Source organism: Geotrypetes seraphini, chromosome 12 (assembly GCF_902459505.1).
Source record: "Geotrypetes seraphini chromosome 12, aGeoSer1.1, whole genome shotgun sequence".
Classification (NCBI taxonomy): Eukaryota; Metazoa; Chordata; class Amphibia; order Gymnophiona; family Dermophiidae; genus Geotrypetes; species Geotrypetes seraphini.
Window position 1 is genome coordinate 118276272 of NC_047095.1, and position 20067 is coordinate 118296338.

Consider the following 20067-nt stretch of genomic DNA (forward strand, 5'->3'; position numbering starts at 1 on the left):
AAGAAGTTGAAGAAATTAAAAGAGACTTGGAAGACAGCCGAAATAGAGAAAGAAGGAATAATTTAAGGATCATCGGAATTCCGGAAGGGGTAGAAAAAAATGACCCTATAACATTCCTGGAACAATTTCTACCTAAAATACTACCTTTAAAATTCAAATCTGCATTAGAAATAGAAAGAGCGCACAGAATACCAACACAGAATAAAAACCTTCAATCAAGACCAAGAACTTTAATATTTAAACTTTTGAGACACCAACAAGCAGTAGAAATCTGCCAGCTAGCAAAGGAAAACAAAAACCTAAAATGTCAGGATGCAAGAATCCACATTGTTCCTGACTTTGCAAAAGAGACTGCACTACGAAGAAAACAATTCCTGGACATGAGACCCCAACTGCGAGCTCTAGGGGCTAGATATGGCCTTCTGTATCCAGCAGTAATGAAAATTACCATTGCTAACAAGACTCAAAATTTTTCAGATCCTACAAAACTTCAAGATTTCCTTGATCAATATGAACAGCCAATGTCCTCTTAAACAAGAACTTATTATCGAATAATATATTTGTGTTTATATTTATAATTATGTTTAAATTAATAAAACATAAAGATTAAATTGGAATACAAATGTAAAGTTCGATACAGAAACAGAAACAGATCTTTCAAATCCAACTGAAAGGAAATAGAAGAACATAGAACTGTGATTTAAACTACAGGAATATTCTAAACAACGAAATTGATTCTATGTCAAAAGGATCCAACATGCAATCTTGCCATGCTGATGAGAGATAAGATATGAACGAACATGAGACAAACGAAGGATTGGATCAAAGACAAAGAAATGAAATGGATATAGATTGAAAATTGACTGAAATAACAATAGACAAGAAAAACTTGAGACGCAAAATAAGACAGGAGGATTGTGAAAACTGAGAATAATTTCCTGATATTACCGGAATGTCATTTGTTTGTTAAACCCTTTTTACAAAACCAAGATACGATTTGTGACGACGACCAAGACAGTAACAGACACTCAGAGATGTTATTGCCACAGCTTGCTCTGAAAAGAAAAGAAAAGGAATGCTCTTCTGGACATAATAGTTTCCTACTCTTTGATTTGATATTCTAAAATGTAACTAATGACTATTTTGAAGGGAAAAAGTTAAAGGTAATCTCCTGAAGGTTGGACTGAGGAGAAATCTGTTCATCCTTTGTGACTGCCTTCAAACATATACCTAAGCCTTAAAAATATAAGTTATAATATTTCAATTACAACTATATATCATTTTGAATTAATTCATATATAACTGAATTAGTGGTATACATTGTTGTCATATGCAATAATTTCCTTAAAGAAAAGGGAAATAATATAAATTATACTTATTATTTAAAAATGAAAACATTTCTTGAAACCACTTAGAACTTACTGTTAGAAAACAATTATTTTATTATACAATACAAACCAAAACAAAAAAAAAAAAAAAAAAAAAAAAATTATACATTGGGAATTTATAATGAAATAAAATAAATTAAAACATCTCTAAATGGAGAAATATAATTAAAAAAAAAAAAAAAAATAAAATAAAATAAAATAAAATAAATAATAATAGTAGTAAATAAATTTATATATTTTAATAGCTTGTAGGAGTTATATACACCTAACCTCAAAATGCGTATCCAAGTGGTCATACTAAAATGGGGAGGGAAGGGAGGGAAGGGAGGGAAGGGAATGGGAAAATATAATGGAAAATGGGAAAAAAAAGAAAAAGTGTACATTCTAAAATATTTTAAATACTGGGGGAAAAAATTAAGAAAAACAATTCATATAATTTTAAGGAAAATATATCAAAAATACATAAATGGATCTTAAAATAATATCCTTAAATGTTAATGGTCTAAATCATATGATAAAAAGGAAAAAAGCTCTACTATTTTTAAAAAGGCAAAATGCGGATTTATGCTTTATACAAGAGACCCACCTCTCAAATATTGAATCTAGTAAACTACAAGGAGGTTGGGTCAAACATTGTTTTTTCTCACCAGCTACAAGGAAAAAAGCAGGTGTTGCTATTCTGGTAAATAAAAAATGTACTGCTACATTCAAATTAAAGGCAACAGATATTAATGGAAGATGGATAATTGTGGAAATGAATCTGGGAAATACTACCATGACGTTGATTAATATATACGCCCCTAATTCGAACCAAAATGAATTTTTTAAAACTCTTCAACAACTGATATTGCCACTGGCTACTTCAAATCTAATAGTAGCTGGGGATTTTAATGCTGTTATGGATCCTCTATTGGACAAAAACCCAAGTAGATATATGAAATCAATGGGATTAGATAATTTAATACAAACTTGTGATTTAATAGATATTTGGCGAATACTTCATTTTAATGGACGGGAATTTTCATTCTGTTCTCATGTTCACAATTCCTTTTCAAGAATAGATTATATTTTTATATCAAAACACCTAGCACATCAAGTAACAAAAGCTGCCATTGATCCAATTATTTTATCTGATCATGGTGGGGTATGGATTGAAATTAAGATCACAGATCAAAATACAAATAGACCAATATGGAAGTTTGATAATACATTGCTTGCTGATCCAATATTTTGTGAAAATTTTCAAATAAAAATGAAAGATTTTTTTCAAGTAAATGATAAAGATGAGATCTCTAGAGAAATATTATGGGATGCATTTAAAGCATCAATAAGAGGACAAATCATTTCTTATTCGGCTTATCTTAACAAACAAAATAAAAAACAATACTCTAATTTAGAAAAAGAAATTAAAAATTTAGAATTAAAACTAATAAAAAAATGGGAATATTCTATACAACAAGAACTGTTAAAACTCAAATGTAAATACAATGAAATATCATCAAAAATGATAAGAAAAGATTTATTTGCACAGCAGGCACTGTATTATGGAAACTCAAATAAGTCGGGAAGAATACTGGCAAATTATCTAAAAGTGAAAAAAAAGAAAACAAAAATAATTGCTATAAAAGATGAAAATGGTGAAACACTTACACAAATTGATCCAATCTTAAAACAATTTCTAAAATTCTATAAATCTCTTTATTCTTCCGAGACTTATTTAAATAAAGAAAAGGAAGGTTTAGAATTCTTAAATTTATTAGAGGGTCCAAAAGTTCCTGAACATATAAAACGAAGTATGGAAGAACCAATATCACTAAAAGAATTAGAAACAGCTTTGAAATCCCTTAGAGTTGGATCCGCTCCAGGTGGTGATGGTTATACAGTTGAATTTTATAAAACATTTCAAAACTTTTTATTACCCTATTTATTAAATCTTATTCAATATCAACTTAATAAAGGTTGTACAAATGGCACTATGGCAGAATCATTAACAATAGTTTTGCCAAAGCCAAATAAAGATCCCACTTTGGTATCAAACTATAGACCAATCTCTTTAATAAATGTAGATGGAAAATTATTAGCAAAAATCCTTGCGTTAAGATTGGCTAAAGCTCTCCCACATATTATAAGTATGTCTCAAACAGGATTTGTTGCTCAAAGACATTCATCTCATAACACTAGACTAGCATTCCATATGTTATACTTAACAAAGAAAATGAACGAGCCCTCTTTTGCTGTATCTTTAGATGCAGAAAAGGCTTTTGATAGAATAGAATGGACATTTATGTATCAAGCAATGGAATGGTTTGGTATAGGTCCTGGATTCTCACAAATGATACAAACATTATATAGCTCCCCTTCTGCTAGATTATACATTAATAATATGTTTTCAGAAAAATTCAATCTACAAAGAGGAGTTAGACAAGGTTGTCCTTTGTCTCCTTTACTGTTTGATATAGTTTTAGAACCCTTAATATTAGCAATCCAACAAGTAAAGGAGATACAAGGTATACCTTATTCAGATAAAGAATATAAAATATCAGCTTATGCTGATGATTTATTATTATATTTGAGGAACCCAGAATCTACCATTCCACATTTACTTGAACTAATTGAAAAATTTGGAAAATTTTCAGGATATAAAATAAATTGGAACAAATCAGAAGTACTTCCATTAAATATACATTGTACAAAAGGTTTATTTAAATCATTCTCTTTTGTTTGGAAGGAGGATGCTATTAAATATCTTGGAATTTGGATTACAAAAAATATAGATGACACAATGAAAATTAATGAAAAAAATTTATTACAAAAAATAACAGAGATGTGTGAGCAATGGAACCCTTTACACTTATCTTGGTGGGGAAGAATACAAACTGTTAAAATGATGATATTACCTGTAGTCTGTTACCAAATGGGAATGATACCAATTTTCTTCCAAAATTCTTTTTATAAAAAATTAAATAAAATATTGACAAAGTTTATTTGGCTTGGGAAAAATCCCAGAGTTGCTTTAGTGTCACTACAAAGACCAATTGCGGAGGGAGGGGTAAACTTTCCCAACTTCTATAGGTATCATCAAGCCTATATTTTACGTCAAGGTATGTATTGGATCCTCCCAGAGCCCAATGTAAATATCCCAGAATGGTTTTGGCTAGAATGGAGACTTATGTTTCCATTACGTCTTAGTCATGTAGTTAGTATCAAAATGCCAAGGCTATACAAAGAACATAAAATATTCATGGATACATGGAAAACTTTAAGATATATAAGTAATCTAACTCCTATTCCAATTAGTAAATCAACAACTCAAACAATTTGGTTAAACCCCAAGATCAAAATAGGCGGTTTCAAAATAATCTGGAAAAACTGGATGACAGCAGGTATTCGTATTCTAGACGATATAATAAAAAATGGTAAAATGCTGGAGTTTTCACAATTGCAACATAAATTTGATCTTAATAAAACACAATATTTTAGATGGTTGCAATTGAAGCAATCCATTCAAGAAGGGTTCCCTGAATGGAAAAATCTTACTAATTATCACAGCTTGGAATTCTTGTGTTTCCAGATAAATTCAATAGGACATGAAGCTGCACAGTGGTATAAATTAATATCTGGATATATAAATAAAAAACCAAAAAATGGTCTTAGAGACATTTGGAGCATTGAGATAAAGCACCAAATTAGTGCATCTCAATGGCCACGACTTTGGTCTTGGAGGTTAAAATGTACGTTGTCAGCATCTATGAGACAAACTTGGTTTTTTCTTTTACATAGAGCTTTATGGACCCCTACACGTTTACATAGAATTGATAGCTCTAAATCTAATAGATGCTGGCACTGTCATATTGAAATTGGGACATTAGACCATCTTCTATTCTTTTGTCCATTCATCTTAACATTCTGGAAATCAATTTGGCCTCAAATTAATAGGATGTTAGAAAACCCAGTAGCCTTGACATATGATACTATATTATTTGGAACAACAATGAGAACAAAAAGTCAAATAACATCAAATAATAACAAATTATTATACATTTTAACTGGAATAGCAGTACAACAAATCACATTGAATTGGAAAAATCATGACAGATTAAATTACACTTTCTGGTGGAATTCTGTTTGTCATATATATAAAATGGAACTTACCATAGCAACACAAAAAGGATATATTAATAAATTTCAAAAGATATGGAGACCATTAACAGAATTTTATAATGAATGATTAACTTTTCCCAAGATAAAAATTGATTAGAGGGAAATGAGATGGGATTTTATTTCTGATTTACACACTATATCAATGTTGAATGAATTTACAATAAAGTTGTTTTGAAATATTATTGATTGAATGGGAGGGAGGGAGGGAGGGGGAATACTACATTCAAAAGAAATTATATAAATCTAGATTTACTGCATAATATTATAAAACTTGTATAAAATTAATTTTCTAAAAAAATGTTAAACTTGAAGATGATAAGTATGTATATCAAGTGTATATATTTAAGTATCTAATAAGTTTATATGAAACACTTGTTGTAACAAAAGAAAATGAATAAAGATTATAAAAAAAAAAAAGAAAAACTGACTGGCTAGGTACTGTATGTCCCCAAAGACTGGGTTGAAAACCCTTGGGCTAGATGAATAGCACAAGGCTATAGTATCATGGAGCAAGAACACAGACACCACAGGGCAAAGGCATCCTATCTACTTGACCTTGCGCAGTCAGCTATGGCTGGTCCAGGAGCTAGCAGTGAAACATTAGCTTGGAGTCCCAGCAGGAGAGGTGCCCACACGATAGTGACGCACAAAAGCATGCAGAGAAGACCAAACTGCTGCTTTACAAATATCCACTGGAGGTACAAACGAAGACTCAGCCCCAGAGGCTACCTGACCCCCGAGTAGAATGAGCCTTGAGAAATTCCAGAACAGGCTTTTTCTGAAGAAGGTATCCAACTTGCGCAACTGCCGCTGCTCCAAAGAACCCTCCTGACTTCCCAACACCGGGAGGACTATGGACTGATTGACATGAAATGGCAAAACCACCTTTGTCAGAAAAGAAGGAACAGGCCAAAACACCGCATGCACCCTAGAAAACTCCAGGAAGAGAGGCCTACAAAAGAAAGGCTGAAGCCACCAAAAATACCACTTTAAGAGTAAGGTCCTTCAAGGAGCAGGAACCTAAGGGCTCAAAAAGAGGGCACACAAGCACAGACAGGACCAGATTGAGATCCCAAGATCTCAACCGAAAGCCACACCGGAGGCCAAAGAAATTTGGCTGCCCTCAAAAAGTGAACCATGTCCAGCAGAGAAGTCAAGTGCCGACCCTGCAGCAACCCGTGAAAAGTGGACAAGGCCGCAAGCTGAACCCAGAGAGAAGACCAGGCCAGGCCATCATGCAGGAACTCCAAGTCAAAGAGATGCAAAAAGGAACTACTACATGCACAGCACACCACCCCTGAGATGCCACATAAGCCCTAGAAGTAGAAAGTCTCTGAGATCCCAAGAGAGTTGAGATTACTTTATCTGAATAACCCTTACCACCTAGGCGTTCCCGCTCAAAAGCCAAGTCATAAGAAAAAAAGGGCCCTGGATTGAACATCGGAATGGGACCCTGAGACAGCAGGTCGGATGAGAGGGACAGTGGAAGAGGATCTGCCACGAGATGACAAACCAGATCTGCGTACCACGGGTACCGGGGCCACCACGCGGTTGGGATGCCAAGTAATGCGATGAAGAACTCTGCCCATCACGTACAGAAGGCCCACCGTCGGCCACGGCTGAACCAGAGCATCCAGCCCCTCGACCTGAACATCCCTGCACTGACTGAAGAACCGAGGCACTTTGGCATTGACACTCGTGGCCATCAGGTCCAGGACCGGCTGACCCCCAAGTCCACACAATCAACTCAAAGGCTCTGGGATCTAGCACGTGCTGACTGAGAAAGTCTGCCTGGACATTCTCCACTCCTGCTATGTGGGAAGCCAAGATGTCCAGAAGATGAGACTCTACCTAGGTCATGAGCAGAACCGCCTCCTGCGCCACCAGATGACTCTTGGTTTCCCCCTGACGTGTGATTATAGGCCACTGCTGTGGCATTGTCTGAAAGAACCCGAACAGACTTGCCCGTCAACAAGGTCTGGAACGCTAGCAAAGCCAGCCAAATGGCTTTGGTCTCTAGAACATTGATCAACCTAGATGCCTTCTCTGTAGACCAACTGCCCTGAGCCCAGCGACTGAGACACAGAGCTCCCCAACCGAGGAGACTGGCGTCCGTGATAAGGACTGTCCACTGGGGCTGATCCAGACTCACTCCCTGAACCAGATTGGAAGACTGTAGCCACCAACGGAAACTGTGACGAACCAACCCCTGAAGAGGAATGGGAAAGTCTATATCATGCACCTGGGACGACCACCACCAAAGCAGAGCATGCTGAAGCGGGTGCATGCGAGCTTGGGCCCACCGAATCATGTCCAGGGAAGCCGCCATCAACCCCAGAACCTGGAGGAAACCCTGAGCCCGAGGACATCGGGAAGCCATCAGAAGGTGAATCTGGGAATGCAATTTGACCACACGGGCCTCCAGCAGGAAGACCTTCCCCAAGCCAATGTCGAAAAGAACCCCAAGGTACTCCAGGCGCTGAGACGGAGCCAACCGGCTCTTGGACAGGTTGACAACCCATCACAGTGCCTGCAGGATCTCCACAACCCGAGCGCTCGCCTGAAACGACTTTGCGCGGATCAACCAGTCGTCCAGATAAGAACATAAGAAGCGCCATCTCCGGATCAGACCTTCGGTCCATCAAGTCCGGCGATCCGCAAACGCAGAGGCCCTGCCAGGTATACACCTGGCTTATTTTATAGCCAACCATATCTTTATATGCCTCTCTCAAGGAGATATGCATCTAGTTTGCTTTTGAAGCCTAGGACTGTCGATTCCGCAATAATCTCCCCTGGGAGAGTATTCCAGATGTCAACCACTCTCTGTGTGAAGCAGAACTTCCTGATATTAGTCCTGAACTTGTCCCCCCTTAGCTTCATTTCATGTCCTCTTGTCCGTGTCAAATTGGACAATGTAAATAATCTTCTCTGCTCTATTTTATCGATTCCTTTCAGTATTTTGAAGGTCTCGATCATATCCCCACGCAGTCTCCTTTTCTCAAGGGAGAACAATCCCAGTGTTTTAAGTCGATCCTCATATTCCAGTTTCTCCATACCCTTCACTAGTTTAGTTGCTCGTCTCTGCACCCTCTCCAGCAGTTTTATATCCTTCTTTAGGTAGGGAGACCAATGTTGGACGCAGTATTCCAAGTGGGGTCTGACCATTGCCCTATAAAGCGGCATTATAACTTTCTCCGATCTACTCGAGATTCCTTTCTTTATCATGCCCAACATTCTATTTGCCTTCTTTGCCGCTGCCGCGCATTGTGCCGACGGCTTCAGGGTCCTATCTATCAGTACACCCAGGTCCCTTTCTTGTTCACTTTTTCCCAGAGTTGCACCTGACATTCTGTACTCGTATTCCTTATTCTTACTGCCTAAATGCATTACCTTGCATTTCTCCACGTTGAACTTCATCTGCCATTTCTCCGCCCATTTTTCTAACCGACACAAATAGGGGTGAACCAGAATGCCACACCACCATGATCTTGGTAAATGTCCGAGGAGCCATAGGAAGACCAAAGGGAAGAGCACAAAACTGATAGTGCTGGCTCAAGATCGCAAAGCACAGGAACCACTGATGAGAAGCCAGAATCAGAACATGCAAGTAGGCCTCCATCAGATCAAGAGAGGTTAGAAATTCCCCTAACTGAACCGTCAGAATGACCGATCGTAGGGTTTCCATGTGGAAAAAATGGAACTCGCAGAGCCCTGTTGACCCCCTTCAGATCCAAGATGGGCTGAAAGTTTCCCTCTTTCTTGGGCACCACAAAGTAAATGGAGTGCAGGCCGGTGCCCCTCTCTGACTTTGGCATGGGCACCACCAATTTGAGATCTAGCAATCTTTGAAGCATCTGGCAAAAAGCTTGCCTCATCCATGCTGCCTGACACAGAGAAGTGAGAAAGCACAGTTACTTACCGTAACAGGTGTTATCCAGGGACAGCAGGCAGATATTCTTAACGTATGGGTTTTAAGAAGTGCCAGCGGTGTGCACGCCCGATCTCTCTCACAGACCCGCACAATTGGTGCCTCCAGTGCCTGGGTCCAGAGCATCGGGCTGACACCTGCACCCGCTGTGCTACGCTTAAAAAGCGCACTACCAGGTGAGGAAGACCGATGTCATTCCTGGGACCGGACAGGGTCGGCAGTAGCACGGGTATGCACCGTAGGTGTTTCGGCCAAGAGCACCGGCATGGAGGTATTAGTCGGTACCGAGGGGGTCGACACCGATGGGACAGTGCGAGGCTCGGACCGGTCCTGTACCGGAAGGTGCAGTGCCAGCAACGCCGGCAACAGTTGTTGGAGTTGTTGTTGCAGCTGCTCCTGTAACTGTGTTTGGAGTATGGCTGCGATGCGGTCATCCAGGGGAGGCACCGGTACCGCTTTTTTCTTCTTCGGTACCATAGGTGCCGCTCTACGCTCCAGCGATGAGGAGGCCGATGATGAGGCACTCACCGAGATCGGAGTGGAGCGTTTGCGGGGCCGGTGCGGCGCCGGAATGGCCGGTGTCGCAACTGTGGCAGGAGGGCGCTCGAGGGAAGTGGAAGGCTTCTTAGCCGGCTTACCTGGGCCCAACGACCCCGAGGAAGGGTCCGGTGGTGTCGACGTCGTCGGTGCCGACTTTTGGGGTGCCGTCGACGTCGCGGCAGGTTCCATGGCAGATCCGGTACCAAACAAAATATTTTGCTGGATTTGCCTATTTTTCAAAGTGCGCTTTTTAAGCGTAGCACAGCGGGTGCAGGTGTCAGCCCGATGCTCTGGACCCAGGCACTGGAGGCACCAATTGTGCGGGTCTGTGAGAGAGATCGGGCGTGCACACCGCTGGCACTTCTTAAAACCCATACGTTAAGAATATGCTGCCTGCTTGTCCTGGGATAAAATGACTTTGCAACGAATGGGAAAACTCCAGCGCGTAACCATCCTAAATCACCTCCAAGACCCACTGATCTGATGTGATCTCAGCCCACCCACCAGAACCAAGGGAGGCGCCGGCAAGGAGTCATTGGGCAGGCCAGATGATAGAGGGGCCAGCGGAGGAATCATGCCCCCCCCCTCCGAAAGAACTGCATGCGCTTAAAAAGGGACCCCTGGATGCCCCAGAGGCCGGGAAGGAAGCAGCCCCTCGACATGGGCGATATCTGTGGAACTCACATAAACGCCCCCGAGCAGAGCCACCCCAAGCAGCCGGACGGGCATGGTCTTCAGGCAGGCGGGGTACTTTAGAATCCATCAAGGTCTGAACCAACTTGTCCAAATCCTCACCAAACAAAAAGACCCCCGAAAGGCAAATCCTCACCAAACAAAAAAAAAAGACCCCTGAAAGGGAAATTTTGTCAATTTAGTCTTAGATGCTGCATCAACCGCCCAAGCACGCAGCCAAAAGGTACGATGCGTGGCTACTCCTAGAGACATGGACTTGGCTGACGTCCACAGTTATACAGGGGATCCGAGAGATAAGAGGCAGTCATCTCAATCTTTGCCACCTCCTGACCCACCAAGGACCAGTCATCAAACACAGTCAAGGACATGCCCGGCCCACTGAAACACGGCCCGAGCCACAAGATCACCACAAAGGCCCTGCTATCAGTATCCGTTCTCCCCACCCCCCCAAAAGGATCCTGGAGGTCTCCCAGAAGGTCCAGGTCCTCATCCACAGAAAACCGTTCCTCAGAAAAATCCTAAGCCACCTGCGACCGCTCGGACAATGGGGGGGATGGGGGTGAGGTGGAGGAAGGGAGGGAGGGACCAGGCACGAGACCAGCAGGGTGTGATACCCACAAGGTTGGAAGAACCCCTAAACAAATTTCAACAGACCTAACAAGGGGTGATGGTTACAGCTCACCAACCAACACCTGCAGGAGACTGAGACTGTGATATAAGGAGGGACAGCTATTATGTACTATAACCAAAAGTTTGGTCTCAGTCTCCACCTGCTGGTCATGATGAGCTATTACCCATCAGTGAAGTCTGTACCGGTCTGGAAAGGTGACAAGGAATATGTGTGTTCTCTCCTTTTGATTTCTTTTGGGTGTGAGAGATAGGGGAGAGCTGTGACCTGTTAGGATCAGCTAAGAAAAGAACTAAGTATCAAGGGGAGGATCCACGGATGGCAGGAGTCTCTGCACATGTTCAGTAAGCCAAAAGCTTACTACTGCTAGGGGAGAGCACCGACACACAGTATCAGTCTAAGGACTTCACCAACAAAATGTCCCCTGCCTGTTTCTGGAGAAAACCTTTTCCACTTGAGTGTATAAGATTGCTGAGTTGAGCTCTTTCTGGACGCTGTAAGAACTTGCTGGATTGCAGGTGTAAGATTATGTAACATCTACCACCTTCCCTCCAAGTCTGAAAGGTTTCCATATTTGTTCATATCTGAGAAAGGTGGATCCTGCACATGCTCAGGAAGACTTATGTCTATGAAGTTCTCAGATGATACTATGCAAAGCAATGGTTGCAGCACAGTAGCAGAATGCAAGAAGAGCAGCAACACTGGCAGATAATCTGTGCGACCTTAGTTTCTCATTCTGTAAGCTGTTCAGAAGTAAAGGGGTGATCACTAATAAAGATGACTAGAAACAGATTTAGTTTTCCCCATGTTTATTAATGTACAAAATATACAAAAAAAAATCCACATCAGATATGTTTGCACAGATGGAAATCTGTCCCCATGAGAGATTTAGAAAACCCTCTCTTCTCCCCCCACAAAAAAAAACGTTTTCACAGAAAACAATCTTTACAACTCAAGCACCCAGACTGCATCTGTGACCATTCCCACAATACTGCAGAACAGATTATTTTCTTTTCACTTACAGTACAGTTCAGAGGTTTTTAATACACAGTTCAGGCCAACAAAAAAAACTGTAAAACAAAAGATAGTAGATGAACGTCCTCAGAGCAGCCTTTTTTTTTTTTTTGGTTTGTCCCAGCTTCTTCTGTGGCCCAATATACATAGATCACGCAACAGTTAAAATAACACCACACACATGGGAAACAAGTGTCTGGATTGTTCCCAAAATGACAGCCACAGGTACAAGAACCAAAAATGTAAAAGTAAAGCCTTGCTGGAAAGATGAGGTGTCTCAAAGCTAATCCTCATTCCTCCTTAGACCCCACAGATCATACAGAGACAACAGCAAAGTAGAATACTAAACCTAAGAGCAATACAACTTTTGCAGAAGTGTCTGTGGTTCCGAAATCTGTTCCTCAATAGCCCTACGAAACAGGTTTGGGTTTGAGGGTAATCAAAACACGCAAATTAATCCACTTTTTTGATGGACCACATCAATATTCTTTCTGGCTATATCCTGAAAAGCAGTAGATAGTGTTATAGGGACCAGACTGAGGAGTATGAACCTCCTATTTCGCCACCCCAGTAAACTCTAAAGGAACAGTCACCCACTTACAAAATCACCTTAGCGCTTGTGGCGGTAAAACATTTTTTTCTACCTGCATTACTCAGAGCCCACAAAATGCCTAGCAAAAGAAAGGTGTCGAAACTGGCCCTAGAGAAGAGACTCGGAGGGGCAGGGAACCTTTTAAAGACTACCAGTGCAGAGAAAGCAGGTCCATCCCAGCTTTTATTCTGAGCCAATTGGGGCACTAATGCCAGGTCAGGCTTGGAGTTAATTCAGCTCAAGAGTGAAATTTGGAATGGTTGAAATCTTGCTTGGGATGCAAAGGGGAAGGGAAAGTAGCTTTTCATAAACCAACAGAACAGAAAGGGCATAAGGGAATGTCTTTGGCAGTAGTAGGGAAGGGATGGGCTTGGAATGAACATTCTTATTAGTGCTGATACTTTTCAATACTGTAATAAGACAAAACACAGACAAGAGGAAAGTTGAAACAACTGTCATCTGGAAAAATCAGCAAGGATAGTTTCTTTTGTAATTTTTCCCACAACCCCACCCCCCAAAAAAAAATTATAAATTTAAAATTCTCCTCTTTCAAATGTATTCCCAGAGAACACCAAAAACTCCCATTAAAAGTGTATTTTACCCCTCATCTTCATAGTACAAGACCTCAAACATACAATCGATTTAATGCCAGTGTGTGTTATTTTTTGCCTTGTCTGTCACAGTTGATGTATTATTTACAAATCCCCATACTCCCCCAAGCACAGCCATGGAGCAAAGCAAGAGGGCTGATGAAATAACGTACACAGCTCAGGATGAATGTATTTAAAGATCCGTTCAGAAAATGGTAGTCAGATGCATGATTTTGGGACCAGAAAATTAAAGATTGGAGGGGAACAGGGACAAGGGAGAAGAAAAAACCTCCCCAAACCAGATTCTTCCATTGTGGCAAAGTAGTAATAAAATAAATTAATGAAATAAAGGAGTCTCAAGTGCTTTTGCCTCTGCTTGTCCGATGCCTCTTCTCAGAGGAGCTGAAGAAGAAGCGATCTTCACAGGGCGCCGTGGCTCTCTCTCCCATCAATCAAGCAGCTTTGGGTGGGGGGAGGGATTTTGTAAAATCACCCTTTCCCCAGGGGGTGGAGGCCTCACAGAAGCCATAAAAGGAAGGCAGCATACTGTTCATGAAAGCTCGAGACCTTCACCATGCAGCCTACATCCTGGAGGTAGCAGAAGTAAGGTGCTGGGCCACAGCTAACGCAAAGGTGGGCCGTTGACTCCAGGGTGGTAGAAGGCACAGTTGTTCTCATACCGACAGTTGCCCTTCATCATGAAATGACGACAAGTGGGGCGGTTTGACATGTCTGCCAGAAAAGAAAAATGAAGAGAGTCAGATTTACATTTCAGTGTATAGTGCAACTGCAAAACAAATCTGTACAGTTCCTCACTCCAGTGCGACTTCACAGAACAAACAAATTATTAGGTAAGCCCCAGGAGCTCTCATTTTTTTTACTGGTAGTGGACACAGAAAAGCCAGTTGTCAGTTGTTCATCTTTCTATTAGGGTGTTGGAGCCCTGAAATCTGGTAATAACCTCTCGCAATTTTAACCAGAATCAAGCTACCCAATTTTAATGTGTGCACTACCTATGTCCAAAATACTCAATTTCTGTAGCTGTCAATGTTACAATGTCACAGCAGGAGCCAATCATGTGAGAAATCAAGTTCTCAGTACTGCATTACCATGTTAAAACACACAGAAAAGGACTGGCTGTTAAAACAGATGCCTGCCCCCCCCCAGTAAATCTATGTATTCCTCCTTTACAAATGACGAAATGGTTCCTATTTTGAAGTCAGGTTTACAAGCTAAATCAAGTGTCAACATTTTTTTGTGTTCAAAAATGAAAGCCTCTTACCTCCTCCATGACCTCCATGTCCGCTTCTGTGTCCCCCGTGTCCACCTCCATGTCCGCCATGGCCTCCATAGCCACCATGACCTCCGCCATGCATCCCTCCATGGCCTCCATGACCTCCATCATGGCCATTGTTAGGACCCCCTCGTCCACCACTGTGGGGCCCACCTCCACTTCGGCCCCCTCGTCCCCTGTATGGCTCTCCTCCCCGGCCGCCTCTGCCCCTGTGGAAGGGCCCTCCTCGCATGCCTCCATGGGGGCCACCACGCATGTTCTCATTTGACTGCTCCCAATACCCATCTCGGGGAGGTGGAGGAGGTGGACCCATCATTCGTGGGCCAACAGGGCCCCCGGGACCGCCAGGACCTCCATGTGGGCCTGAAGCAAAAAATTGAACAGACACTCAGAAAAACCATGGACCCAATAGCTAAAGTAAATTAAACTAGAAGAAACCTAAACATGTCATTTTCTTTGCATGTATACTCTGTGCAGCTTCTTTTTTTAACTGAATTCTTATATATATTTTTCAAGACCATGCACATGCCATTTTCTGTGTAGTCCAAAGGTTCAAAACCTTCCTCCTCTTTAATCATGGGGTTAAATGCAATGAAAGATATCATGGCTTGCAAAAAAGCACAGTACTGGTGTTATCTGAGGACAGAAGGCAGATATTCTCACATGTGGGTGACATCATCCACGAAGCCCAGTATGGACAGTATAAAGCAGGGGTGTCAAAGTCCCTCCTCGAGGGCTGCAATCCAGTCAGGTTTTCAGGATTTCCCCAATGAATATGCATGAGATCTATTTGCATGCTCTGCTTTCATTGTATGCTAATAGATCTCATGCATATTCATTGGGGAAATCCTGAAAATCCGACTGGATTGCAGCCCTCAAGGAGGGACTTTGACACCCCTGGTATAGAGTGTCCGAGCCTGCCCTTACTGCACATGTGTTGGTGCCTTCCTGCTCGACGTCAACTCATGGGAATATCGGTTCAGTAAAAAAAACTAAGAAAGCTGGGAGGGTTTTGAGAATATTTACCTGCTGTCCTTGGATAATACCTGTTACAGGGCAATTAACTATAGCTTGTCTGTCACATGGTACAGGGGGAAATAAAAAATAAAAGATAGTTCAGAAGCACTTACCTGGAAAAGGAGCCCCAGGTCCCCCGGGTGGAAAGTGCTGGATGTTCTTTGGGGCAGGTGGAAATCCATTAGGAAGGGGACCTGGTCCTTGCATGGGGTGGCCCACTGGGGAGAAAGGAATTCTTCTGTTAAATTTTGTAATCAGATATCTTTGCTCATTAAAATGTATTCCAAGTTTATTAAATTTTTTGATAAAATGACAATCATACATTCTAAGCGTTAACAGTTAAAAAATTAAAAAGGGGACAATTGACAGATTTATTAATGACACGACAGTATTTACATGGAAACAACGGGATAGTAGGAAGAGATACCATTTTTAAAGAAAAGAGAACAACTAAGGTTAAAAATAAGAGGAAAAGGGAGGGATCATGTCAGAGTTAAATATAAATAAACAACATTTATCAAGATTTTTCTCAGACCTTAAATGTGGTGGTAACTGTCTGGATTTGTGCTATTATACAAAGATATATGCACATACATCACTGCCTGAGCAAGGGTAATGTTCAAAGTTTCCTAGGACTTTACGGCAAGCTACGCTTGTAAAGAGATAGACCTGAAAAAACATTTACTAGAATTTGATCGACTGATTTTATTTAGGACATACTTAAAAGTCAAATTTACTTTATAATGAACATAAAAGCCATATTCTCACAATGATACATATTATCTGCTCAGCTAACGGAAGGCATTCTTCTCTCCCAATCCAAATTCTTTTAGCCAATTCTGGCTCTTGTTCAAAACATCCTTACTCTCTGGGCTCAATTGTATGTATATGGTAAGAGTGGGCACACTCCTACCTGGAACAGGGCCCTGTGGCTGGTTCTGTAGTGACCCCAGCAGTTGTTTGATCTTGTCTGGAAAGTCAGCCTGCTTCATCAGCTCTTCAGGCTTGGCACCAGCCTGCCCTCCCTAGGAACAGAACAAAAAAAAGGAGAAAGCCAATTAGCTAGCATCACACTGCGTTTGCCTTGATTTTATTTTATTTTTTTTAAATATTTTATTTATAAATTTTTCATTCTTACAATACTTTAATTGTACATAAAACTTCAATTAACACATGAAAAATTGTGATTACAAATAATTCATCTTATCACATAAAATATAACCCTCCCCCTTTTTTTCATTTCTTAAATCCATATAATATACATTCCCCTCCCCTCCCCATTCTTATATAATCATTACTTATGTGCTATGAAATCTGATCATTGGAATAACGAGTCAATGGTTCCCAAATTTTCTTAAAATTATGAATATTTCCCTGTTGTAATGCTATTGTTTTTTCCATTTTGTATATATGACAGAGTGAATTCCACCAAAATGTAAAATTTAATTTGGTGTAGTCCTTCCAATTTTGAGTTATTTGTTGCATGGCGACCCCTGTCAATATTAATAATAGTTTGTTATTGTTTGCTGTAATCGGACTCTGAGTTTTGTTTTGCCTTGTTTTTAGGGAAGTCTCGAGATATTTTCTGAAGCAGCCTAGTTACTCCTCCCACCATAAGGGGACCATATTACACATTTTCCGCCAAAATAATTTCATAATGCAAGAAAAATGTATCTAGTTACCATAATGGAAGAAAGAATTTCTTGCATGTTCACTGCTGAATTGGGATTCTGGCCAGGCTGGCCCTTTCCTGCAGCCATGCTGCCCATGAGATTGGCTAGGACAGGAGGCAGCTTGGCCCCTCCAGCAAGATCAGGTGATTGGGAGGCAGGGCCCTGGTCCATAGCTTCTGGGTAGCAACTGTCATCCATGTTGCTGTCCTAGATGTGGGGAAAGGAACAGCATTAGCAAAGGGGTGGATAGGACTGCACAAATCAGTGGCGTCAAATGGGGTTTTTTTTTTTGTTTTGTTTTTTATTCTTTATTCATTTTTAATCTTATATCAAGGGCACAAACAATAAAACATATAAATATTATAGCATATAGATATTGGCTGAAAAGTTATATTTTTAATGATATATGAAAGTTAATCAAGTGTATATTTATACATTTGAATGATTTTTCTGATACACTTGTTGTAATATGTAAAAATGAATAAAGAATTAAAAAAAAAAGTGCACAAACAATAAAACAATACAATTTGTTTAAAGTTTTTTCTGATTGATTATTATACACTTGTAAGATGTGAAAATGAATGAAGATTTACAAACAAAACAATTAAACATATCACTTGACAATCTTTCTAATTTATCTTACAATACATAAAATTACCACCCTCCCCCGCCCATCATTCCTATATTATTTTCCCAATATGAATAATAAAAAATATACCTCCCCCCAAACAATAGACGGTGTAAATTTCAATAGAAAATGGTGTTTACTCATTACAATAAGTTAATGGCTCCCAAATTTTATTAAATTTCTTATAGTTCCCTTGTTGTATAGCTAATGCTCTTTCCATTTTATAAATGTGACATAATGACTTCCACCAGAAATTATAATTGAGTCTACTGTAATTTTTCCAATTACTTGTGATATGCGTCAAATGTTGACAGAGGGAGAGGTTAGCATTTTTGCTTTGGTTTCCATCACTTTTCTTTTTTTTTGTTTAAATTAGCTGTTAGTAGATCATATTGGACGGTTCTGGTTAAGCTTTAGCCCTTGTGTTTTAGATAAAGACATCTTTCTTTATGACAGCCATGTCTCATTGGTGTGAACGCACTTGGTACGTCAATGAATATACCCACAGAATCGGCAGGATCCACTCCATTAGGACTTACAGAATTTTACTGCCAGAATTAAAATACATTTTTAGAACAGAACCATAAAAGACCAAAAACATTAGTTAAAACAGAAGAGTTGAGGGGACTTACCTCATCAAGTGGAATGAGTTTGGGTGGAATGGGTTCAAATGTTTCAGGATCTGGTTCATAGGGACTCTCTGGTACACTGCAGAGAAAATAAATGAAGAATAAAGATTCTCCTAAACATCACATCACCCATTTCAATCTGAGGAAAAGGACTTTGTCTTTTCTAAAAAATAATTCCTTAACAATATATACCTAAAAGATTTATATCCCACCCCCATCTCATATCTCTACATGAATAATATAATTCCTATGTATATTAATCAATTAAATTATGCACATATATATTAAATTATCATAATCCACCCATCCCCCAATCAAGTGTTAATGTAATATGTTATGTTCATAATTTAATGTACACTTGATGTATATGTTAAAATGAATAAAGATTTGGAGAATACTATTGTTAGAAGGGATGGGAGGGGGAGGGGTTTTTATTTATATATTTATACTGATGTTTGATTAGATTTTCAAGTGATTTGTATGATCTAATTGATATTTTATTGTACACTTGATGTAAGAAATGAAAATGAATAAAGATTTGGGAAAAAAAAAAAAATAATAATAATTCCCACCTCATTCCCCAACACCAGCCTAAGGGGCAGATTTTTTTTAACCCCCCCCCTGAATTCCAGTTTGAGGAAAGGGCAGTATTCTTTCAAAGAAAACCCTCTCTTCAACATACCTCTCCTTAGACAAGAAGAGCTCCTGAAGGATACCCTTTTCCCGCTCGGCCTGGGTAAATTTTTCCTGGCTGCTGCTGCCAGAATCGACCAGACAGGTAGTCATGTCAATCAGCCTGGGGTACACCCAAGGCACTTTCTCTTCCATGGCATCATGACTTAGCCGGCGGGCTGTCTCGAAAGCCTGTCGGTCCTTCATCATCTCCCGCTTGGCAGCCTCACCAAAGTCTTTGATCTTGTTCACATTGACTGCAAGAGAATAATCTGGGGTGTCATTAACCTGCATTAAAGAGAAGTCTTTTCTCTGCAACAGATCCAGCTTATCTAGCCCTGCTTGATCGTCCATATCTTGTGTTGCTCCTATGCCCATGAGCTCCCCATCCCATCAACAACAAAATGCACCACCGGATACAGAACCTAGAAGCATTCCGGAAATGTACTACTGTTAACATGCTCCTGACTATCTGTGGCTACCGTTTGCAGGAGAAATATGGGAGGTGTTTTTTTTTTAATCTTTCTTCATTTTAAAACTTACAATAAGTATCTCAGCAAATAAAAACATTATAACTTAAATACAACACTTAATATTCTGCAATAATCCATTGTAAAAAG

At 40.2% G+C, this 20067-nt stretch overlaps 1 protein-coding gene across 2 annotated transcripts in view; it reads right to left on the reverse strand.

Annotated features, from left to right (window-relative positions):
• Positions 1 to 12439: 12439 nt before the first annotated feature.
• The window catches only part of PPP1R10 (protein phosphatase 1 regulatory subunit 10), a 60834-nt gene continuing 53206 nt past the window's right edge, over positions 12440 to 20067 (reverse strand). For both annotated transcript variants that reach the window (XM_033916916.1, XM_033916917.1), the window contains 7 exons: positions 19458 to 19704; positions 18779 to 18854; positions 17528 to 17725; positions 16759 to 16870; positions 15959 to 16063; positions 14817 to 15191; positions 12440 to 14266 (listed from right to left, as the gene is read on the reverse strand). In XM_033916916.1, coding sequence (XP_033772807.1) covers positions 14157 to 14266; positions 14817 to 15191; positions 15959 to 16063; positions 16759 to 16870; positions 17528 to 17725; positions 18779 to 18854; positions 19458 to 19704 — 1223 coding nt within the window. In that variant the 3' untranslated portion in view covers positions 12440 to 14156. The remainder of the gene's footprint in view (positions 14267 to 14816; positions 15192 to 15958; positions 16064 to 16758; positions 16871 to 17527; positions 17726 to 18778; positions 18855 to 19457; positions 19705 to 20067) is intronic.